At 39.2% G+C, this 19,988-nt stretch overlaps 1 protein-coding gene across 3 annotated transcripts in view; it reads right to left on the reverse strand.

The window, feature by feature from the left end:
* Hdgfl3 (HDGF like 3) overlaps positions 1-17,319 on the reverse strand; it is a 72,389-nt gene extending 55,070 nt beyond the window's left edge. The window contains exon 1 of one of the 3 annotated variants that reach the window (XM_003475474.5): positions 16,943-17,310. In XM_003475474.5, the coding sequence (XP_003475522.2) occupies positions 16,943-17,026 (84 nt within the window). In that variant the 5' untranslated portion in view covers positions 17,027-17,310. Of the gene's footprint in view, positions 1-16,942 lie in introns of all 3 variants that reach the window. The other 2 variants (XM_063250107.1, XM_063250108.1) reach the window with 2 other exon arrangements.
* Positions 17,320-19,988: the final 2,669 nt, after the last annotated feature.

Genomic DNA, 19,988 nt, shown 5'->3' on the forward strand with positions numbered 1-19,988 from the left:
TGTCTGAGTGTGTTTGTAGTTATGTCTGCATCTTCTATTTTGCTTTGTTTTTTGGTACTGGGAATCAAACTCATGATGACCTCGCTCTTGCTAGGCAGATACTGTGCTGCTGAGCTATATCCCTGGCTCACTGAATCTTGTAATTTGTTTCACTGATCCTCAAGTCTGTTTTTTTGCCAGTACCTTGCTGACTTTATCACCGTAACTTTGTAGTATAACTTCAAGTCAGGGATTGTGATGTTCCTGCCTTGCCTTTGTTGCCCAGGATTGTCTTTGCTATTCTAGGTCTTTTCTGTTTCCAAATGAATTTTAGGAATGTTTTATCTAGATCTGTGAGGTATGCTAATGGTATTTTGATTGGGATTACATTAAATGTATAATAGTCTTGGTTCTATCCATAACCAAGGGATATCTTTCCATTTTCTGCTATCTTCTTTGGTTTCCTATTTTAGGTACTCAAATTTTCAGTGTATAGATCTGATACCCTCTTTGATTCAGGGCACTGCAGTTTTCAAAGTACAGATCTTTTACATTCTTTATTAGTTTGATTCCTAAGTATTTCATGTTTTTGGATGCTATTGTGAGGAGTGTTGTTTCCCTAATTTCTTTCTCAATGAATTTGTCATCCCAGGAATGCTATTGACTTTTAAGTGTTGACTTTACATCCACCTATGTTACTGAATTTGCTTATTAAATATAGAAGTTTTGGGGGGTCTTCTATGTAAAGTAAATGGTGAGTACTTGGTTAGGAAGCTAATGTTAATGGTTAATTTTTGATTGCCAATTAAACAAAGAAAAAAAGCACAATAAGCTAACTGTAATGGCTTCACAACCTATCGTCTAAGAAGAGGATAAGATGACTTTTGGAATACAAATGTTTAGAAAAAGCAGCACCTTTTGGATAATTTTCTCAGAGAGTACACCCTTTGGTTCATGTTCAGGAATGAAATTTACCCTCTCAAATCTTAAATAATTCCAGTTATAGAAAAAAATTATCCACACTGCCTGTTTTTGTTATTTAAAGGTGACCATCGAGACATTGTGACTACTCTGTAATCTAAACTGATATAATCACTCATAAGACATTTTCTGAATACTATCTTGTTTTCTGTTTTCCAACCCTACCTAGTTGCCTCACTTAGGCCAGGCCTGGACAGATGTGTGAGGTTGTCTTCAGCCTTTTCCTTCTTCAGTTCCTTCCGTTCTTGTCCTATTCCATTAATCTGATAACACTCCTATGGCCCCACAGGACCGCTACAAGCAGTCTGTAGAGTGAAAAGACAGAGCTGCAATAGGAGAAGTTATTTATAAGTCATAAATCTGTAAGAAGTTAGTATGAAGAATATACAGATAATAAGTCAACAATTAACAAACTGAATTAAAAATGAGGCAAAGGATTTACTTCATAATGGAATAATTCATACTGCCAAAAGACAAAAGATCTAGATGCCTATCAGTGGATGGATGAATAAACAAAATGTAGTGTGTGTGTACGCTTGGTATTTACATATACTATATACATGTGTAGATACCAAGCGTATACACACACACACACACACACACACACACACACACACACACACGTAACATGCAATGTTACTGAATCCTGAAAAAGGAGTAAGTGTTTACATGCAAAACGAATACCATTTTCTTTAAAAAAGAAGTTCTGACACACACTACAACATGGATGAAACTTGCAGACATTAGGTGAAATAAAACAGTCACAAGAGGACATAAACTGTTGCTCCACTCATTGGAGGTACCCAGGGGTCAAATTCATAGTGACAGAAGGTAGAATGGTGGTTGTCAGGACTAGCAGGTAAGAAATGAAAAGATACTACTGAATGGACTCAGACTGGAGATGAAAAACGTTCTAGAGAGGAATGATGGTGATGGTCACAAAGTAATGTTTAATACATTTAATATTACTAAATTGTACATTTAAGATGGTTAAGATGGTAAGTTTTATAAAAATTTTTAAAAATTACAATAAGCACATAGCATGAAAACAGTTCATTCTAAATTTAAGCCTTCCTTCTGTAAACTTTAAATTTTCCAAATTAAGTCAGAGTTCTGAGAATTTGCATTTCCTTTTATTTCCTCCTTTATTCCATGTGTCTTAGTTTCTTTTCTCATTGCTAAGACAAAATACTTGACACCCAAAGTTAAAGGATGAAAGGTTTATTTCGCTCACAGTTTGTAGAGGTTTCAGTCCATAACTGGCTTGCTCAAGATGGGGAGGCATAGCAGAGGGGTATCAAAGAAGAGAAAAGACAAGCAGAAGACAGAAAAAGCAAGCAAGCAAGCAAGGGGTAAGACAAGCCTCTATCTGTTTCTTATATTGTATGCAGGCTATCAGAATTATGGTGGTGCCAAATTAGGGTGCTTCCAAACAGACTAATTTAGAATCTACCACCCTTAATCCTAGCATTGCACTATGAAACAATCACACACTCTAGATTCAGTCATCTCTGAAAAAGCCCCACCTACGACTGCATGAAGCTTTCGTAGGTGTGCAGGGGACTTCCAGACACAAGCTATAACTCCATGAAAGTGAGTAAAAAGAATAACGAATTTTGCTGCACTTTTTCATTAATTTACTCTATAACTCTGATCAAGTTTAGTTGGTCAAAGGATTAATGTATTTTAATTTGCTCAATCTCATCAAAATAATAACACTGGAAGTCATCTTAATCTTGTATTTCAGAAGGTACTACCATTTAATCTTTCATAAAAGACTTCAAAATTGTCTGATATTGGGAAGCAGCAGCAGAACAAAATATAAAGGAGGCTCATTCAGGATGTAGTATTACTGTCTCTGGTCTCTTTGGAAAGACCGTCTTGTTAGGAGAGCTTCCCTAAACACTGCCTGACAGAAACACCATCCCTATGTACTCTCTGTTCCTGTTAACACTTCCCAAGCTCCCTCAACTAGTATGCTTTTTTCTTTTAGCATTTAGCATCACTGAGAGTTGGTTCTTTGCTGTGTTCTGTACTTACAAACCCTGCTTCTAAAACAATTCCTGGAGTACAGCCACTCAACAGCCGAGCAAAAAATGGATGAATAAATTTGTATTCCCAGAGTCAAAACATGCAATGAACTGCCATGGTTTAGGCTACAGCACAGGCTCTACAACCAGGTTTACAGTTTATCAATTGCTATATTTGGGCAACCTTGAAGGAAGAAACTTAAAATCTCTCGAAAATTCAGGTTTTTAAAAATCTGTAAAAAGGATAATAAAACCTGTAAGCATAGGGTTACTGTGTGATTAATGGCACCCAAACTCTCAAAAATAAATGCTCAAATTTTTTAATTGCTCTTCCTTATTCCAAACCTACTTTAAATCAATTCCCAATGAGTTTCTATCTTTTGATTCTACTTCTGTACATCTAACTATCAAAGAAAGGAACTAAACTGTTTACAGCTTCAATGTGTTAGGTATTTCCAAGTAGATTCTCACATCAACCTTGTGAAGTACTAGTACTTCTATTTTAGAGAAGGGGAAACAGAGGCTAATAAAGAGTAAACAACTCGCCCCAGGTTGCAGCTAATGAGTAGTGGAGTTTAATTTGAGCCTGTACTTCCTTGGTTTCTAACTGCTCTCTGTGCTCCTCCATACTTCCCATTTTGTTTTCTTTTATGTAAGAGTCCTTCAACTATTTGAATACCACTATCATATTTTTCTTCTCTAACTGCACATATATACTGTTGACTATCTTCTTGTGTATCTTTTTTTCTAGATTCCCTGTGAAGAATTTATTCTACATTGTTGAGGTCTCTTAAATTGTTACACTTGATTAACCATTTTAAAAGGGGAATAGGCTCTTGTAGCCCTCCAGCTGTCATAAAATTTTGACATTATTGATCTGGATTATGTACAAATATAACAATAGATATAAACTTATCTGATGAAAAATCACACATTATAAAACCAAAATAAAATATAAATATTACATAGAGATACAATTATGACATCAATAAAATTCAAATTATAATTTATATTGTTCTGCTGAAATTACACCCTGTTTACAACATAAACATGCCTCAGGTTCTTTTCAGTTTAGGGTCCATACATTGCCCTGAGGTACATAATGATTAGATCTTATTTTCTCAGTCAGAACTGGCATCAGGCCTCCATTTGGACAGCCCAGTGGTGGTGAACCTAAGGTACATGTGCTGCAGCAGATTGTATCACTGAAAGCTGTAAAAGGCTCACCATCACTGGGATAGCCCATATACAAACAGATTGTTAGATGTCAATAAGATATGGAAGGTTTAAAAAAAAAGAATATCCAGGATAATTCAAGGTCTTTGATTTTTGCAGGGTGATTAGCTGAATAAGAAATCTTATTATCAAGGTAGGAATTCCTGGGCAGCTTATGGTAGCTAGGTAAGTTTTGACAATGAGGAGCAGCTAGATGAAGCTATCTAGTAAGTAAATGAATACATGAATATGAAACTCATTATTCAGGTCTAAAACAGAGGTATAGACAACATTCTGAAAAATAGTGGCTGAAGTCAAAGAGCTGCAACAAAGGCAAAACAATTTGATATATCATTCAGAGTTCAAGTCATGGTGGTCTGTGGCACAGTGAAAAAGCCCAATAAGTAGAGTCCTTTATGAAGCTGGCTATCAAGGGAAGCAGAGAGAGCAGTGCCTACAAGATGAGATTATTTTCTGTCTGAGCAGAAGGAGCTAATTCTGGCCAAAAGTCCGATGATTTAACCATTTAGGGTCCTTTTCTACCCCTACCACCTATTACAGAGTACCTAGAACACAACAAGCCGCCTTTAGAAACTATGTTGAATGCTGCGTGAAGGAAGCAAAAAGGTGAGGTCAAGCAAGGGTAGAGAGTCTCCAGTAAGGAGGATAAGAAAGGGGTAAAGAGGGAAAATAACGTTCTTTGGCTCTTTGGTTAAACTCCCAGTTCTTAATGTTCAAATCCTTGAATTGATCCTGAAAGGAAAGCATTATTGTCTTAATTTTTTAAATAAATCCACACAGACTAAAGTATGAGGTAATTTGCCCAAGGTCATTCAGATGCTGAGGGGAAGAGGCAGAAGGCTGAAATGGCCACATTCACCCACAAAGCTCTTCCACTACAATTTAAAGCCTCCAGGGAAACGGCACAAATATGTCTCAAGATAGCCAGAGGAACAGGAAAAGCAGACAAAGATGAGGGGTGAGAGAAGGAGAAGACTTTTATTTACAAGCAAGGGCAGAAAGCTGTAGGTCAACCCTGTTGGTGTGTGTTTTCTCTATGAAGAATGAAAAAGTAATTGCTGAAAATGAGGGCAAAGGAGTTGGAAGAGAGTGAGAAAAGCATCTAACATCAGAGAATGCCACACAAGGAACTTACCTTGGACAAGGAAAGGATTCACAGGCACTGTTTAAAACCCAAGTGAATTTAATCCACAGTATTTGTAGTCTGTGTGTTTGTGCCAAGCAGGGAAGGCAGATTTTTAAAATGAGCAGTGAAGGGGTCTGTAGAGAAACACACCCAAGTAAGAGACTGAGAGTTATCTTGTGGATTGTGACACAGACAAGGAGCGAAGCCTGGAGAGAGCAGGTACACCAAGTGACAATGGGAGATCAAGGGCTCACCTGCCATATGCAAGCCTGCTGAGAGAGAGGCAGTTACAGAGGCACAAAGGAAGAGTCTTCAATCACCACATTCTCTGTTTCACTTCAGTAAGCCTCTTAATCACCACTTTCCTTCTTAAGCTACACTACTTTTGTAATTTGCTTTTACAACAATATAAAAACAAGGAACACATTTGTTCTGAGTTACCTCATCTCTCATAGTTAAATAAATCCTTGCCCCAGATAAGGAGCTTGTTAAAAATAAAAAATGGGGACCATTATATTTCATAGCTTGCATTAAAAGCTCTGTCCTTCTCCCCACCACACTTGGATAGTACAAAATGGACTGGATAGTACAAAACAACAGCAGTAAAACATGAGTTCCTGGACACACAAAAGTGAATTCAATATTTGTTCTACAATATTTCCATTTAGTATAGGCTGAATGCTTTCTAATAGAAATGTACTTATTTTGTGTGATGTCACTGGCCAGATGTAAGATATAACACTAATTACTTCACTTTTCAGAAATTGAAGAATGCCTTATCATCTATAATGGGTTCTCTGGCATTAATGAGAGATTGTTGTATCTCACAGTACTAAGGAAATATCTTCTTCATTGGACATAAAATAATTAAAAAGGAAATACAGAAATTATTAGAAATGTGATAGTCCCAAATACTTTATATCCACTTCAGAGGGTACCACAAGCCTGCTTTTTAGACTGGTAAGCCGAATGTAACAAAAGGCCCTCATCCTCAGTCACAGATGGCCTAATACTTTCAGTTCAGTCCCACAAACTTGAAAAAAACACAGACCCTCAATAGCATCAGCCAGGTGACATTATGTAGTAAGACTACATATAACTAGATAATAATGTGTGGAATTTAAGAAGGCTTATGTATTAAACTATAATAGCTTTAAGATAGATGTAGATATATCTGCATTTTATTAGAAGATGAGGGTAGAAATATTTCATCTGTTTAGTCTTAAAACCAAACCAGGGGCTCCCTATACAGTTCACGCTGGCCTTGAATGCACATTCTTTTGCCTCAGCCTCTCAAGTGCTGGGATTAAAGGCATGTACTACCACGCCCAGCTATTTAGTTTTTTAAGACAAAATTTAGGTTTAAGTGATTTAATACAACATTACATTCATGCAAAACTATAGCTAAATCAGAGTAAAAATTTCAGGACTCTTAGCAAATCATCAACAACTCAAAAATCCAACAGCTGTTCTATAAAAACACAACTCACACAGATTAATTTTCCCTAGTAACCCAAATCACTGTTTCTCAAACTGTAGGTAATGAATGAGTTGCAACCCCATTTTATATAAGATGAAATATAAAAATATCAAGATGTAGGTATAATCCCAGCTTCTCTGCAGGTGGAGGCAGGAAGATTACAAGTTTGAGACCAGTCTAGGCAACTAAGCCACATCCTATCTTTTAAAAGGGCAAAGGTATAGCTCAGTGTACAGAGTTTGCTTAGAATGAGGTAGGCTCTGGCTTCAATCCCTAGACACACACACACACACACACACACACACACACACCCATACACCAGAAATTTTTGATCACTATTGCTATATATGATCCATTCTTAACTGTGTATGTGTTGTATTTATTAAGTGTGCTGGGATGGGAATGAATATTTCTTATTTTATGCTACAGTTAATATATAAGGTCTGAAAGTCATGACTCTACATTAGAATCAACAAAAATTTCTTATTTATAAGATCTAAATATTTTTAAAATTACTGATTTAATTTCATGTAGCAGTCCAGTGGAAAAAATTTATCTTTTTTAAAGCAACCTACCTCATTTTAAAAGTCATTTTCAATTCATTTAATATATGTGAACTCAACAAATTAGCTGACAATTTATAATATTGCTCCCTATAAATATGCATTTCCTCCAAGATTAAAGATGTCATCAGTATAAAGGTTCTATTTCAGTATCAGAAAAGGAAACAGTGATCTAAATCTGAGTTTATTTTCTGTCTACTTAAAATTTTTAAATCTTCTGTGAAACTTATTTTTATATGTGCTAACCACTACTGAATCTATCACTTATAAGAACTCTCAGACATATACTGCATAGAAACTCAGAAATTACTATGTTAGCAAAAGAGGAGTCTTTCAAGTCTCCATGGAGGCAACCCTGCCGCTACCACTGACAATCTTTGCAACCCCAGCAGCGCTACTGCTAGTTGCCTTACTGACTATAGTCAGAATCTGGGCAGAGCTCGAATGTTAGTGATCAAATAGAAAGAGACTTATTTATACACCCATTTGTATGCTAAGATGGTTGAGTTTATCTAGGCCCCAAATGCTGATGTTATGTGCAACCTTTAGAAATGACCCATTACTCTTGGGACTCTTACAGTGGAAAGTCCCTACAAGTCCTACAGCCTATGGCCAAACTAATTTTTTCTTTTCTGAGACAGGGTCTCACAATGTTGTTTAAACTGGACTTGAACTTGAGGGGATCATCCTGCTTCCGTCTCATATATGCTGGGATTTTGAGCCTGCACCACCACAAGGCAAACTCATTACCATAAAACTTCAAGGAAACTTCTGCAAAACACACCCACCAAATGATCCAAACATTTATTAAGATTTTACCAGGCAATCCACATTACATAAATAAGGGAGTTTAGTTTCCTAGGAGGCAATTCTCAGGTACTATACTTATTAGTCAGCAGTTCATTTATGTACATTTTAACATTTGATCCCTAGAAAAAAAGGGAAAGAGAAAATGAATTGGCATCCTCCCTGTTTTACAAAGAGGTTACTTACAAAAAAAAAACCCAACAAACAAAAAACAGAAAGCCCAATCTAGCAAACCAAGACAGTAGTGGAATGAGGTACTTGTTTAAACCCTGGCCTAGTTCTGTTTCTATACATCACAGGGCTGTCTCAAAAATCTGGAGGATGTTGTTCTGAAGGCTTAAGCTCACAGGTCATTAAATTATTTTATTCTTCTAGCTTTTTAAGATTAATTTCTATGTGATAAATTCTTATCTAGGCAAGAAGGACATATATTAGAAAAATCCATTTACTATCTTTAAGATTACCTAACTGAATAGCACTGAAACACAGGAAACTGTTGTCAGGAACACGAATGTTGTGAATTGGCAAAGTCTGCATGGGCTGATAGTCATTCTTATCAGTAAGCTTTTAGGCTCTGCTGAACCAGTAATTCTCAAAACTACCTTACCTGACATTGATACAGAGAGGTTTTGGAACCTACACCTAAGTCAATACCATACGTCAGAATTGACGTTAGTGGTTCTTTGACTTTAAAGGCAAAAGTAATATTTTACATATATATACACATATATATATGTGTGTGTGTGTATGTGTATATATATATACTCCCTACATCAAAGTACTTTCAAAGAGACACAGACAAGAGAAAACATAAATGTACTATTATGTTCTAATTTAAGATTGTCAGCTTTGTGGCTTCTAAGTACCATTATTATATGTATGTACACATGCGCACATTAACACACACAGTTGTCTTACGTACTGCCAAATGTGTCTTCAGCCTTTTGCCTAATCTAATATCACACTTGTTACCATTTTATGGTCTTAACAGTCAGGCACTAAGACATTTATTGTGTAACTTTGCCACCCTGTTTGTGCTCCTCCTTTTTGGTCTTGTTGCTAATGTAAAGGTTAGTTTTAAAAAACAAGAAGAGTAAAATAATCTAATGACCTGTGAGCTTAAGCCTTCAGAATATCTTCCTCCAGATTTCTGAGACAGCTCTGTGATATACAGAAACAGAACTAGACCAAGGGTTTGCCAGGTAAGCAAAGTTTTATGGATAATATCTACCTCACAGTAGTGTTATATATTTAACTGATAATCAAGATATATATGTAATATGTAACTTAGACCATGATTGAATAATATGGTGTCTAAAGTTAAAAAGTTACATTAAAAGATACATTGATCCCCATTAAAATACTACTCTTTGCTTCAAACACCCTTGCCAGATAGGTGCTGTGCTACTGAGCTACGTCCCTGGCCTGATTCTTGCCACTTTCTGAACAGTTCTGAAAATTATTTTATAGTCTTTAGTTGCACTGCCATGGCTGTTTCTATGTCCTGAATTGATTCATAACATTTTCCATTTGTCTTGGTTACTTTTCTCTGGTTGCTGGGACAAAATATTTGACACCCAAAAATAAGAAAGGAAAGGTTTATTTAGCTCACAGTTTGTAGAGGTTTCAGTCCATAATGAGCTGGCGTCAAGGCAGGGTGGCACATGGCAGAGGAACAACAGTTTATGGCGGTGGAAGACAACAAAAGCAACAAGACCAAAAAAGGAACACAAACAGAAGACTCATTCTGTCCCTTACATTGTATGCAGGCTATTCACACTAGGGTGGGTGTAGCATTCACACCTATAATCCCAGCATTGGACAAAGAATGAATCATAAACTCTAGAAGCCTGCTCCTATGACTGTATGAGGCTTTGGGGGGGCGGGGGACGACATCTAGACACAAAACATAACACCATTCATGGTCCTTTTGACTTTGAGGAAGAACCAGAAATCACATAGTGACAGGTCAGGTGATTTAGGTGGATGAGAAAACACTGTAATGTTTTTAGAAGCTAGTACCTCATAAAGAGAGTCACAGAAGCAGAACTACTTCAGAAAATTCAAAGAATGATGGGATAGGTGTTCAAAGCCAGGAGGATTAGTGGTGATGTGTTTTTACTGTGATAAATTTTTAAATTTAAAGTCAGTATATTTTTGATTATCTCATATATCCTTATATATGATAAATATACATATTCTAACTTATACAGAAATTAATTCACTGAATTATCTACATTTATTAAACTGACAGATTAAAAACCTCTGAATTATGTACTTTTAAAGGATATGTAAGAAAATAGGTATTCTTTTATTCTCTTACAGGTATGCAAGAAATCAAAATTTTAGGAGGGATAAATCAGCAATATAAATCCAAAGCTTTAAAATGTACATATACCTCTTGATTCAGAAATAAAATTCCCAGACATTTGTCCTAACAAAACAACTAATAATTAGCAAAATGAATATTTCTGAGTCTTGCTTTTTTAGTTAATAACTGGAAAAAACCTATATGCCCTATAATAGGAAATGGTTACAATTTAGAATACACAGGCCCATATCATAAATTATCAGACAGCTATGACAAATGGTATTACAGAAATATATTTATTGCCATTGAAAATCATTTAAGATAGAGTAGTGGGGAGAAAAGATTGTAGAGCAGAACTATCTGTTATAAAAATTATGAATATACCTGTATATACAGGTGCATATTTATGTTGTTTATAGCCAAATATATGGATATTAATCTTTCTACGAAGAATATTACTTATAATAAAAATTTTTACACAGTAGAAATTAATGTTACTTATAACGTATTAAATTAATCTCCATTTTAAAAAGTTGAAAGTAGTTTATTTACAGTATAAATCAACTGCTTTCTATGCAATACCACTACTGACTTAAAGAGTTAGTCAATAGAGTTAGTACTCCATCTATGATGAAGGACCAGTTTTTGGTTTTGAAAAAAATATTTGTTTTGTTGCAGATTGGTAGTTTTACAAAACATAATAAAAGTAATTCCTGGAAAAGTAAAATGAAGATATATAAAGATGCAAGCCTCAGTTAAAACAATTATTAGATTCACAAAGTTACTTGATCAGTTTGATAGATAGTTCCTATACTCTTACTTTCAATTTCTTTATCTGCTTGGTCACTTACAGGTAACAGTCTGTAGTACACTTCTTTGAAGGGATTAGGAAGGCCTGTTGTTGTAGACTAATAACTGTACTCATGAGATGGAATTCTGATTCAGCACCTGGAGACTCTTCCACAATAGAAAACCTTCTCTAACAAAGATATCTAGACTCTTCCCTTATTAGCTTCTATAAGGTTTACTTTACTAATCTATAAGGTTTTCCTTTAAATGCTAATGTATATTTTCATTCATGAAATAGCACACAATTTAAAACCAAAGTCACTTTTCCCAAAGAATCAAATACAGTCTCTTTAGAGAACTGACTTCAGAGAACCAATATTTTTCAAATCGTGAGGAATAGCAGTTAGCAGGGAATTCAAAGGGGTTGCACTAGAAATACAGACTCAAGACAAGAATACTGGAAAACGTATACTTGGCACTGAGAGTTTATGTTGCCTATCTACTCCCAGTTTCAGTGACGAAAATGAGATAACCTGCCAATTCTTACCGAGTCCGCATGGTCCCTGGGGAAAGGGCTGAGTGAGCTCAACCTGAAGACTCAACTTCTTTGGATTCATGCCAATGTAATGAAGATGAAGAATATTTACTTAATAGTGAAATTATAAAGAACTTTAATTTCAAGTGATTCTTTGAAAATATGTGGCCTGCTCTCCGGAAGTGAAGGCGAAGATGGATCAAAAACATGAATAGTGATTTTAAGGAACAGAAAAGCTCTAATGCAGATAAAGGCAGAGACTGAAATCAAGAACTAAAAGGAAGCCTGAACACAAAGTTCCAAAGTAGCATATGAAGTTTTTCTTCCCTTTCCTTTCCCTTCAGCTTTCTTTTCCTGTGGTACTGGGATGGAATCCAGGGCCTTACATCCTAAGTAGTAAGCACTCTACCACTGAGCTATAGCCCCAATCCTAAATAAAGTTTCTCAAATAGTTGAAAAGGAAATGTAACTTTGATGGGGGGCATGAAGGAAACAACAACAACAACAAAAATAAAACCAAAACCAAAAACCAAAAAACCCAAAAAGCAAACTAAACCAAAACCAAAAACACCTGAATGCTAAAATTGTGATATCCAAGTATTAGTTCTTAAAACTGTAACTTAAAAGTGCAGCTTGATAAATCTTCATGTATATGCCTGTGCAGCCACTGTCTAGATCAAGACACAGAATGGCTCCAGTACAGCTGGGCATGGTGGTGCATGCCTGTAATCCCAGCACTTGGGAGGCTGAACAAAAGGATCACTGCAAGTCTAAGGCTGGCCTGGGACACATAGTGAATTGAAGGCCAGCCTGAATCGCGAAAGGAGACTCTCAAAAAAATTAAAAGGGGGAAAAAAAACCTCCTGAAACCAAAAACAGGTCAAGTGCCTCTTTTTAGCCAGTAACTCCCTATGCTTACTGCAAAATGGCAACTACTGACCACTTTGACTTCTTGTTGAGCATTATATAAATGAATCATACAGAATGTGTTCTTATGTCTGGCTTTTTTCATTCAACCTTATTTTTGTAAGCATGAGTAGTATGTTCCTTTTTATTGCCAAGTAATAATCCACTGTATAGATATATTACAGATTTGTTTATTCATTATCCTACTGAAGGTCATTTGGATTGTTTCCAATCTTCTTTTACGAATGAAGTAGCTGAATAAAGCTGCTCTGTGTGAGCATTCTTATGCAAGTATTTTGATGGACATAAACACTCATTTTCTCTTGGCTATAAGCCTAGAATAGGCTGCTGCATTACTGGTAGGTGTGTGTTTAATTTTAGTAGAGAGGCCAGGTTTCTAAAAGTGATCATTTCACCTTTCTACCAGCAATGTTTGAGAGCTCTCATATAAAGTTTTTAATTAATCAGTTAAGTAGTTGTGTGAGTGTGTGCACACACTCCCTTGGGGTTTGAACCCAGGGATCTGGCATGATGAGGAAATACTCTCCCATCGAGCAACACCTCCAAGACCCCATATAATTATATTAAGTTTTTAAATTTTAAAAAGATCTTCAGTTGAAACCCAAATTTTCGAGGTTTTTTTGGTTTTTTATTGTTTAGAACAGGCACAACGTAAGCAGAGTGGTCACATTTTAGAACATAGGCAAGATAATTTGGGGGTTTGAAGAAAGAAAATACAGCTTTTATTTTAGTTTCTTATTTTTTTAGCTAAAAAGTAAATGTCACTAATATTTAATATGTAAACTGACACTAGTGCCCTTATTCTTATAGTTCTGTTGGTTCACTTTGGCCTATTGTGATTTACTGCCTTTTACATGTGCCTGACTAAGCATAATTATGGAGTATTTAATACAACTCCCTCTCACCAAATAAATAAGAGACTTACAAAGATAATACTAATATGCAAACAACAAAAATGTCTAACTCAACACTATTTTAGAAAATCTCTTTAGAAAAATTATGACCATCTAACTAGTCCAATCTCACAAAAACCAGGCAAAAATACTTCAAAAGTTAAAACTTTTAAAATACAGAATTATTTTTCCTGTTAATGGTATTTTGCTGATAAAAATTTAAAATATTAAAAATTTCTTATGCCATCCCTTTTACATTTTGGGGGGGGGCTCATTTTATAATGTATATGATAGTAAACACGAAGTACAGGTACACTAAATTTTAAAATGACCTTACATATACAGCATTCCTGTATGTAAAATCTTTATACTCACAGGATACATAATGAAGTATACTTCATAGAAATAACCAATTGCTATTTAATGTTAAAATAACACATCTGCACAGTGTAGGAGGAGGAGGAAGACATGAATTCACAGGGGTCCTCCAGGATGAGGCATGAGGAAATCTTCCTGGATGCTGGTGCTGCTCTATGACTTCTAAATAATTATGGGTATGTTAAAGTGTCTAGGAGCAAATTATTATACTGATGTCTGTAACTTACTTTAAAATGTATTAAAATAACATAGATTACTGTAGGGAGACAGACAAGTAGACATGTGCCAATAAACAATAAATTTAATCATAAAATTTTGGTAATAAATCCACAGGTTCTCAACATAATCCTTTCAACTTTTCTATAAGTTCACAATTTTTTATAATAAAATATTCAGAAAAATAAAAACCCAAGAGTTGAAAACTGACAAATATTAGTAACTAAGAATAGTGTAGTGATACAAAGTTAGACAAAAATTTAAAAAGGAAAAATGTAGGAACACTCAAGCACTGCTTCCTGGTGCTTTCAAATACAGTAGACTCCCCTTATCTCTAGGATACCCAACTCCCAGAGGATGCCCAAAACCGCTGCTAGTACCAAATCCTGTTTATACTGTTTTTTCCTACACATGTATTCTATGATAAAATTTATAGATTAGGCACTGCTAAGATGTTAATAACAGTAATAAATAGTATAATTATAACAGTATACTTTAATAGGTTATTACAATGCAACAATGTAATAGGTTATTAGAATGCCATCTCTCAAAATGGAACTGTACTGTAGTTTTGGACTGGGGAAAGTAAAACCACAGATAAGGGGGACTACCATACTATGGGTGTAATGAGAATGATGCTTATTTTATAGGATAGTAAACTGAAACTCAGAAAGATTATAGAATATACCCAGCGTCACCAAGTGTGAAGGCCAGCCAAGAACTGAATCCAATTTGTCCAAATTCTGAATCCTCTTGACCCACATTCCTCATAAGGGGCTGGCAAAGATCAAACATCCTCTCTGCAGCAGGGAAGTCCCTTTTCTATTATGGCAAGGATCAGCCCTGTGTCTTGGAAGCACCTTCCTACAGCAGCAACTGAAATCCGTCTTCTCACATTTTTCTTCCTAAATCTGATACCTTGGGGCGATACAGAATCCAATCCTCTTGGCATGGCCTTCACTCCAAGAAGCAAATGTGAAATCTGAATAAGTAGGACTTTTTTCCAGCTAGGATTTTATAACAATCAACAAAGTTATAAATAGATATAAATGGGGTAGTGCCTCACAGAATAGAGATATAAGAATGTAAGTGTATGTAACCAAGAATAGGGATTCAAATACCTTTTTCTTTTAATCTTTACCTTTCCTTCGAAATTGTAACATGTCACTTACTATAAAATAATTTTTTAAAAAGCCTTAAGTTCTTTCCTAGAGTTTATGTTAAATGCATAATACAGATTTTTCTTTCTTGTATCTATTTTATCAAAAAGTCTTATGCTGCTTCCACATTTCCTATTCCACTTTTGCCTTAGTTCACAATTACAGCTTCCAGGAATTTTATGTACAATTAGATATACAACTAGGAGCACTTCTTTAGCATTTCTGTTTTACAAGTTACTACAGGTGGCCAACCTGTGCCAACCGCATGTTCATTAAATTTTAAGTCTTTTCTTTTTGACCTTCTCAAGATTCTTTTCAAAGGTAAGACTTAACAAAAATAAAGCCACTGTACTGAAGAAATAGCCAACTGGTAATGGTAACTTTTAATTCACTTTTGAGTCTGTATATACACAGTAAAGCATTTCTTATTAATATTTGTCGATTACTTAAAGGACTCCTAAAGTCACAAATCTTGCTCCTTTTAAAGGAATGTGGTACTACAGCACATTTTAAAACCAGTAATTTTATTTGGAAAACTTTGTCTTATTTAAGGATCTATAGTTCAGACATGGAGAACTTACATCTCTAGTCTGGGAACCTGAATGAAACTGTTTTTTCCCCCGTAGCTATCTGAGGTTGTTAGTGTTGCAAGCAGTTCTAGAGAGGATTACTTTATATTTTAGAAAGGGATAGGCAGGCAGTTTAAGTGGTCAGTCTATAACAGCCTGGACTAGACATCAGTTGCCCCAATTCCTAGCCCAATGTTCTTTCTTACTGTCATGCTAAACCAAAGATTAAAACAAGTGATTATGCCCATCCATTACCCCAATTTCACTACATTTCAGTGTGGCCACCCATGATGTCACTTCCTTTTGTGAATGGGTGTATTTTCCCCCCTCGGTCTTCCTATCTTCACAAAACTACAATACAACATCTTAGAGCTTCCGCCAGATTATGTCAATTCTTTCCTTGCCTATTACTATTCCTCAATAGACATATAGTCTCCAAAATGCCTCGGTCATCCGTTCCACTATATTTCTTCATTCAAGTACTCAACTGCCAAATATCCCAATGCCTAAAAGAAAAGGGATCGATTTTACAACACAAGGCACACACCGCAGCGCCGTGCCCCTTCCTCGCCGCCCAGGCCTAACCAGAACGCTTCACGCGGTGCGTTCCGAGCAGATGCTTTCTAGAGAAGCCGGCGAGAGCGACAGGCTGGCCGGCGGGCGGCGGCGCCGCGAGGGGTCGGGAGGCCGGCAAGGGCCGGGCGCCGACCTGAAACCAATATGGAGGTGAGGAGGCGCCGGGCCAGCCGGCCCGCGAGGCGGGGACGGCGGCGGCTCCAGGCCGCCCGGGGTCGGGGCCAAGGACTCGGGGCGCGGAGCCCCCGGGACGGAGCTGCGTCGGAGCCACCCCGGCCTCGGAGGGCGAGGCCGCCATCCCCGACGTCCCGGCCGCAGCAGTGGGCAGGGGCGCGCGCCATCATGGAGGGAAGATGGTGGGCGGCGGCGCGGGGCCGCGTACTCACCCGTGCCGGCCAGTGCGGGTAGCCCTTCATCTTGGCGAAGACCAGGTCGCCTGCCTTGTACTCGCGGGGCCGCGGACGCGCCATCCCGGCCGCTCCCCGGCCCGGTCGTCCTCGGTCGCCGCGACGAAGCCGAGGCCGCCCCCCCGCGGGCCTCGGCGGCCGCTCCGACGAGCGAAGTGGGCGGGGGGCGCCGCGGCCGCGAGTCGCCGCCGGCCGGGGGAGGGGAGTCGCTGCGCCGCGCGGAGCCGCCGCCGCGCCGCTCACAGGCGCCGCGTCCCTCGCCTCATGCTGCCGCTGCCGGCCTCCCTCCCGGGCGCCGGCCTCGAGCTCCCCCGAATTCCTCCTCGGGCAGCGACCGCAAACACGATCTTAGTATTGTTCTCGCGCGCGCTCCGCACCCCCGCCCGCCCGCTCGCGCTCCCGCCCGCCCGCGCCGGCCGGTTAATTCCTAGGTGCACGGCCGCCGTTCAGCGAGAAACCGTGCGCGCTGGCGGGCGCATCCCCCACCCCAAGCCCCGCGCCGACTCCGCGACGCCCGCCGCCCGCTCGCTTTTGTTCTCTCTGGAGCTGCCCCGCCAGCCCCGCCAATCCCCCCACTTGACTTCCCCCCTGCCCCGGACGCGACCCCGGCCTGGCCCCCACGCCGGCCACGTCCGCGGGCGCTCGTTGGGGAGTGGGGACAAAAACGCCCCAGGCCTGCTGACCGGCCGACTGGCTCCCGGCGCCAGCCGCCTCCCCGGTCCCTGCCCGGCCTGCCCGTGGTCAGTGTGACCCACCGCGGACACTTTGTCAGCGAGGCGGGGAGCTTCTTGCATCTGCCCCGGAGGGATCTCTGGGTGGAGGTCTCCAGGCAAGCACCGACGCTGACAGGTCAACTGTTTTCTGTCCTGGCATCTTTCTGGACAACGTTTTGAAACAGGCATCTGGCTCTGGTGGCTTTTACAAATACAGTTCATTAGATTCAGAGCAACGTGTGGGTACTGTTGTTACAGCTGAACCCCTTGACAGCTGCTGTCAAAGACATTTTGGGGTGTAAGCATCTTCCTAACTACTTCCTTTGTGGGGAGTAAATAATGATTCAAGGAGCCTTTCCTAAATCCCAACGCATGATCACTGCTGCTTCCTCCATCATCCCAAGGCCCACCTGGTGTCACTCCTAAGTGTAGTTGACTCTGTGGCCTTCCTGTTGTTACAAAGACTGTTATGGTCTGTAAACCACCCTCGACTCCTGTGCCTCTGCACAGGATAAGAGATAGCTCTCCCTTTGATAGGAGATAGCTTTCCCCATCATCCATCCCTCTCCCTTTGATAGGAGACAGCTTTCCCCATCATCCATCTCCCTCCCTTGTGTCTTGGAGTTATGTGTGTTAACCTGGCTTTTAAAGTCTTCATAGTTTGTGGATTGTTTGCTTTGTCAACAGTGCCTTGGCATTACTGTACTTTTCTAATGCATTTTTTTTGTGTTTGCAACTAGACTTACCTGGAAGTGTATTTACTCTTCACACCTGGGCCACAGGGTCACCTTTTTCTTCCTTCTCACCTTCATGCCCTAGTTGTGATAGGGTGTTCATGTCTTTCACTTCTAGACCCTGCGTGGGCAGCTGTCAAAACACACCAAGTGTATGAACCTGTAGAATGACTCCACTCTCCTCTTAGATCAAAGCCAAATCCTCCTACTTTCCAAGCCCCAAATGGTCAGATCTTTGTGGGGCCTAGGGTGGTTATAGCTGAAAGGAGAGAACTGGGAGGGGAAAGGCTGTCACTTTGGAAGCCACAGAACTAGGATGAGCAGGGGACTGATGTATTCATAGTCTGAGTTTAGAGGCATTATTCTGGTGGCCACTGTGGAGGTGTACTTGAGGGTGGATCCCAGTTGAGGGTTCTCACCAGGAGAGAGAAGAGAAGGGTTGAGGGGATTGGATGGCAGGTGGGTAGGAAGAAAGAAGAATAGAAAATGATTCCTGGTTTCTAGTCAAAGCAATAGGATGGTTAGTTTTGACAAAGAAATCCATGAAGAATGAGTGAGTCTGGAAGTGAGATTATAAATGGTTTTGGATATGTTGGGGTGTTCATGGGGGACCCTGAGAGATATTTAGTGGGCTGCTTAGAGAGCGTAGCCAAGGCAGGATGTAGAGATTTGAATGATACTGATAAACAGGTGGTAATTGAAGCTGTGACAGAGGATGCCTAGGAGACTGTAGAACATGAAAAGTGGCACTCCAATTTGGAGCCAGGAAACTCCAGCACTGAACTTATCAGGCAGAAATTAGAGAAGCCAAAGAGCTCAAGAATTTGTAGAAGGAAATGTCTGGGCAGATGCCACAGTGAGGACAAATAAGATGCCAGAGCAGTGGATCCATGGAAGATGGTGATTGGAAAATCACTGGTGACCTTTCTGGGAATGTTTGTGAACGGCAGTGGGAGGAGACCATAGGGCAGTGGCTTGAGAGGTGAGTGGGAGGAGATGTGGAGCCAGGAACTATAAACAACTTATTTCCAACAGTAGAGAAGAGTAGCAGGAGAGCATGAAGGGAAAATTGCTCTGTTGTAATTGTTTGGCTGGTTTTAAACATAGCAGAAATTTGAGTTTGTAATGAGGAGAAACTGCCAGCAAACCGCTTGAAGACAAAAGGTAGAAAGGGGATAATTGATGGAACTTGGATGTTTTGAGAAGGTGGAAATTTCTCCCAGGCTAGGCTTTTGTTTTTGTGTTTTCAATTGAGCCTGGGCTGACTGCTCAACACCTATTCATTGCTTGACTCTCCTGCCTTTACCAAGCTGGACTTAACAGCACTTGGTATCTTCACATGGGCTCCCTCTGGCTGATCATTAGGAATATCCTAATGTGCCTGGCTCAGAGCCCATCTGTCTCTCCTGCTAGGCTGAAACAGCCCACCTTGTCAACATTTTGCTAGTGGGAGGAAGCAGTGCTCTATGACTTGCCGTGTAGATAACTTTCAGAGTATTTTCTCTGCTTTATGCAAGGACTGATGCTCTGGCTATTCCAGAACAATGCTGTACTTAAATATTTAACAGATAAGTGGTA

This window comes from Cavia porcellus, unplaced genomic scaffold (genome assembly GCF_034190915.1).
Source record: "Cavia porcellus strain 051 isolate PalLab524CR breed Dunkin Hartley unplaced genomic scaffold, mCavPor4.1 scaffold_6, whole genome shotgun sequence".
In the NCBI taxonomy this organism is placed as follows: domain Eukaryota; kingdom Metazoa; phylum Chordata; class Mammalia; order Rodentia; family Caviidae; genus Cavia; species Cavia porcellus.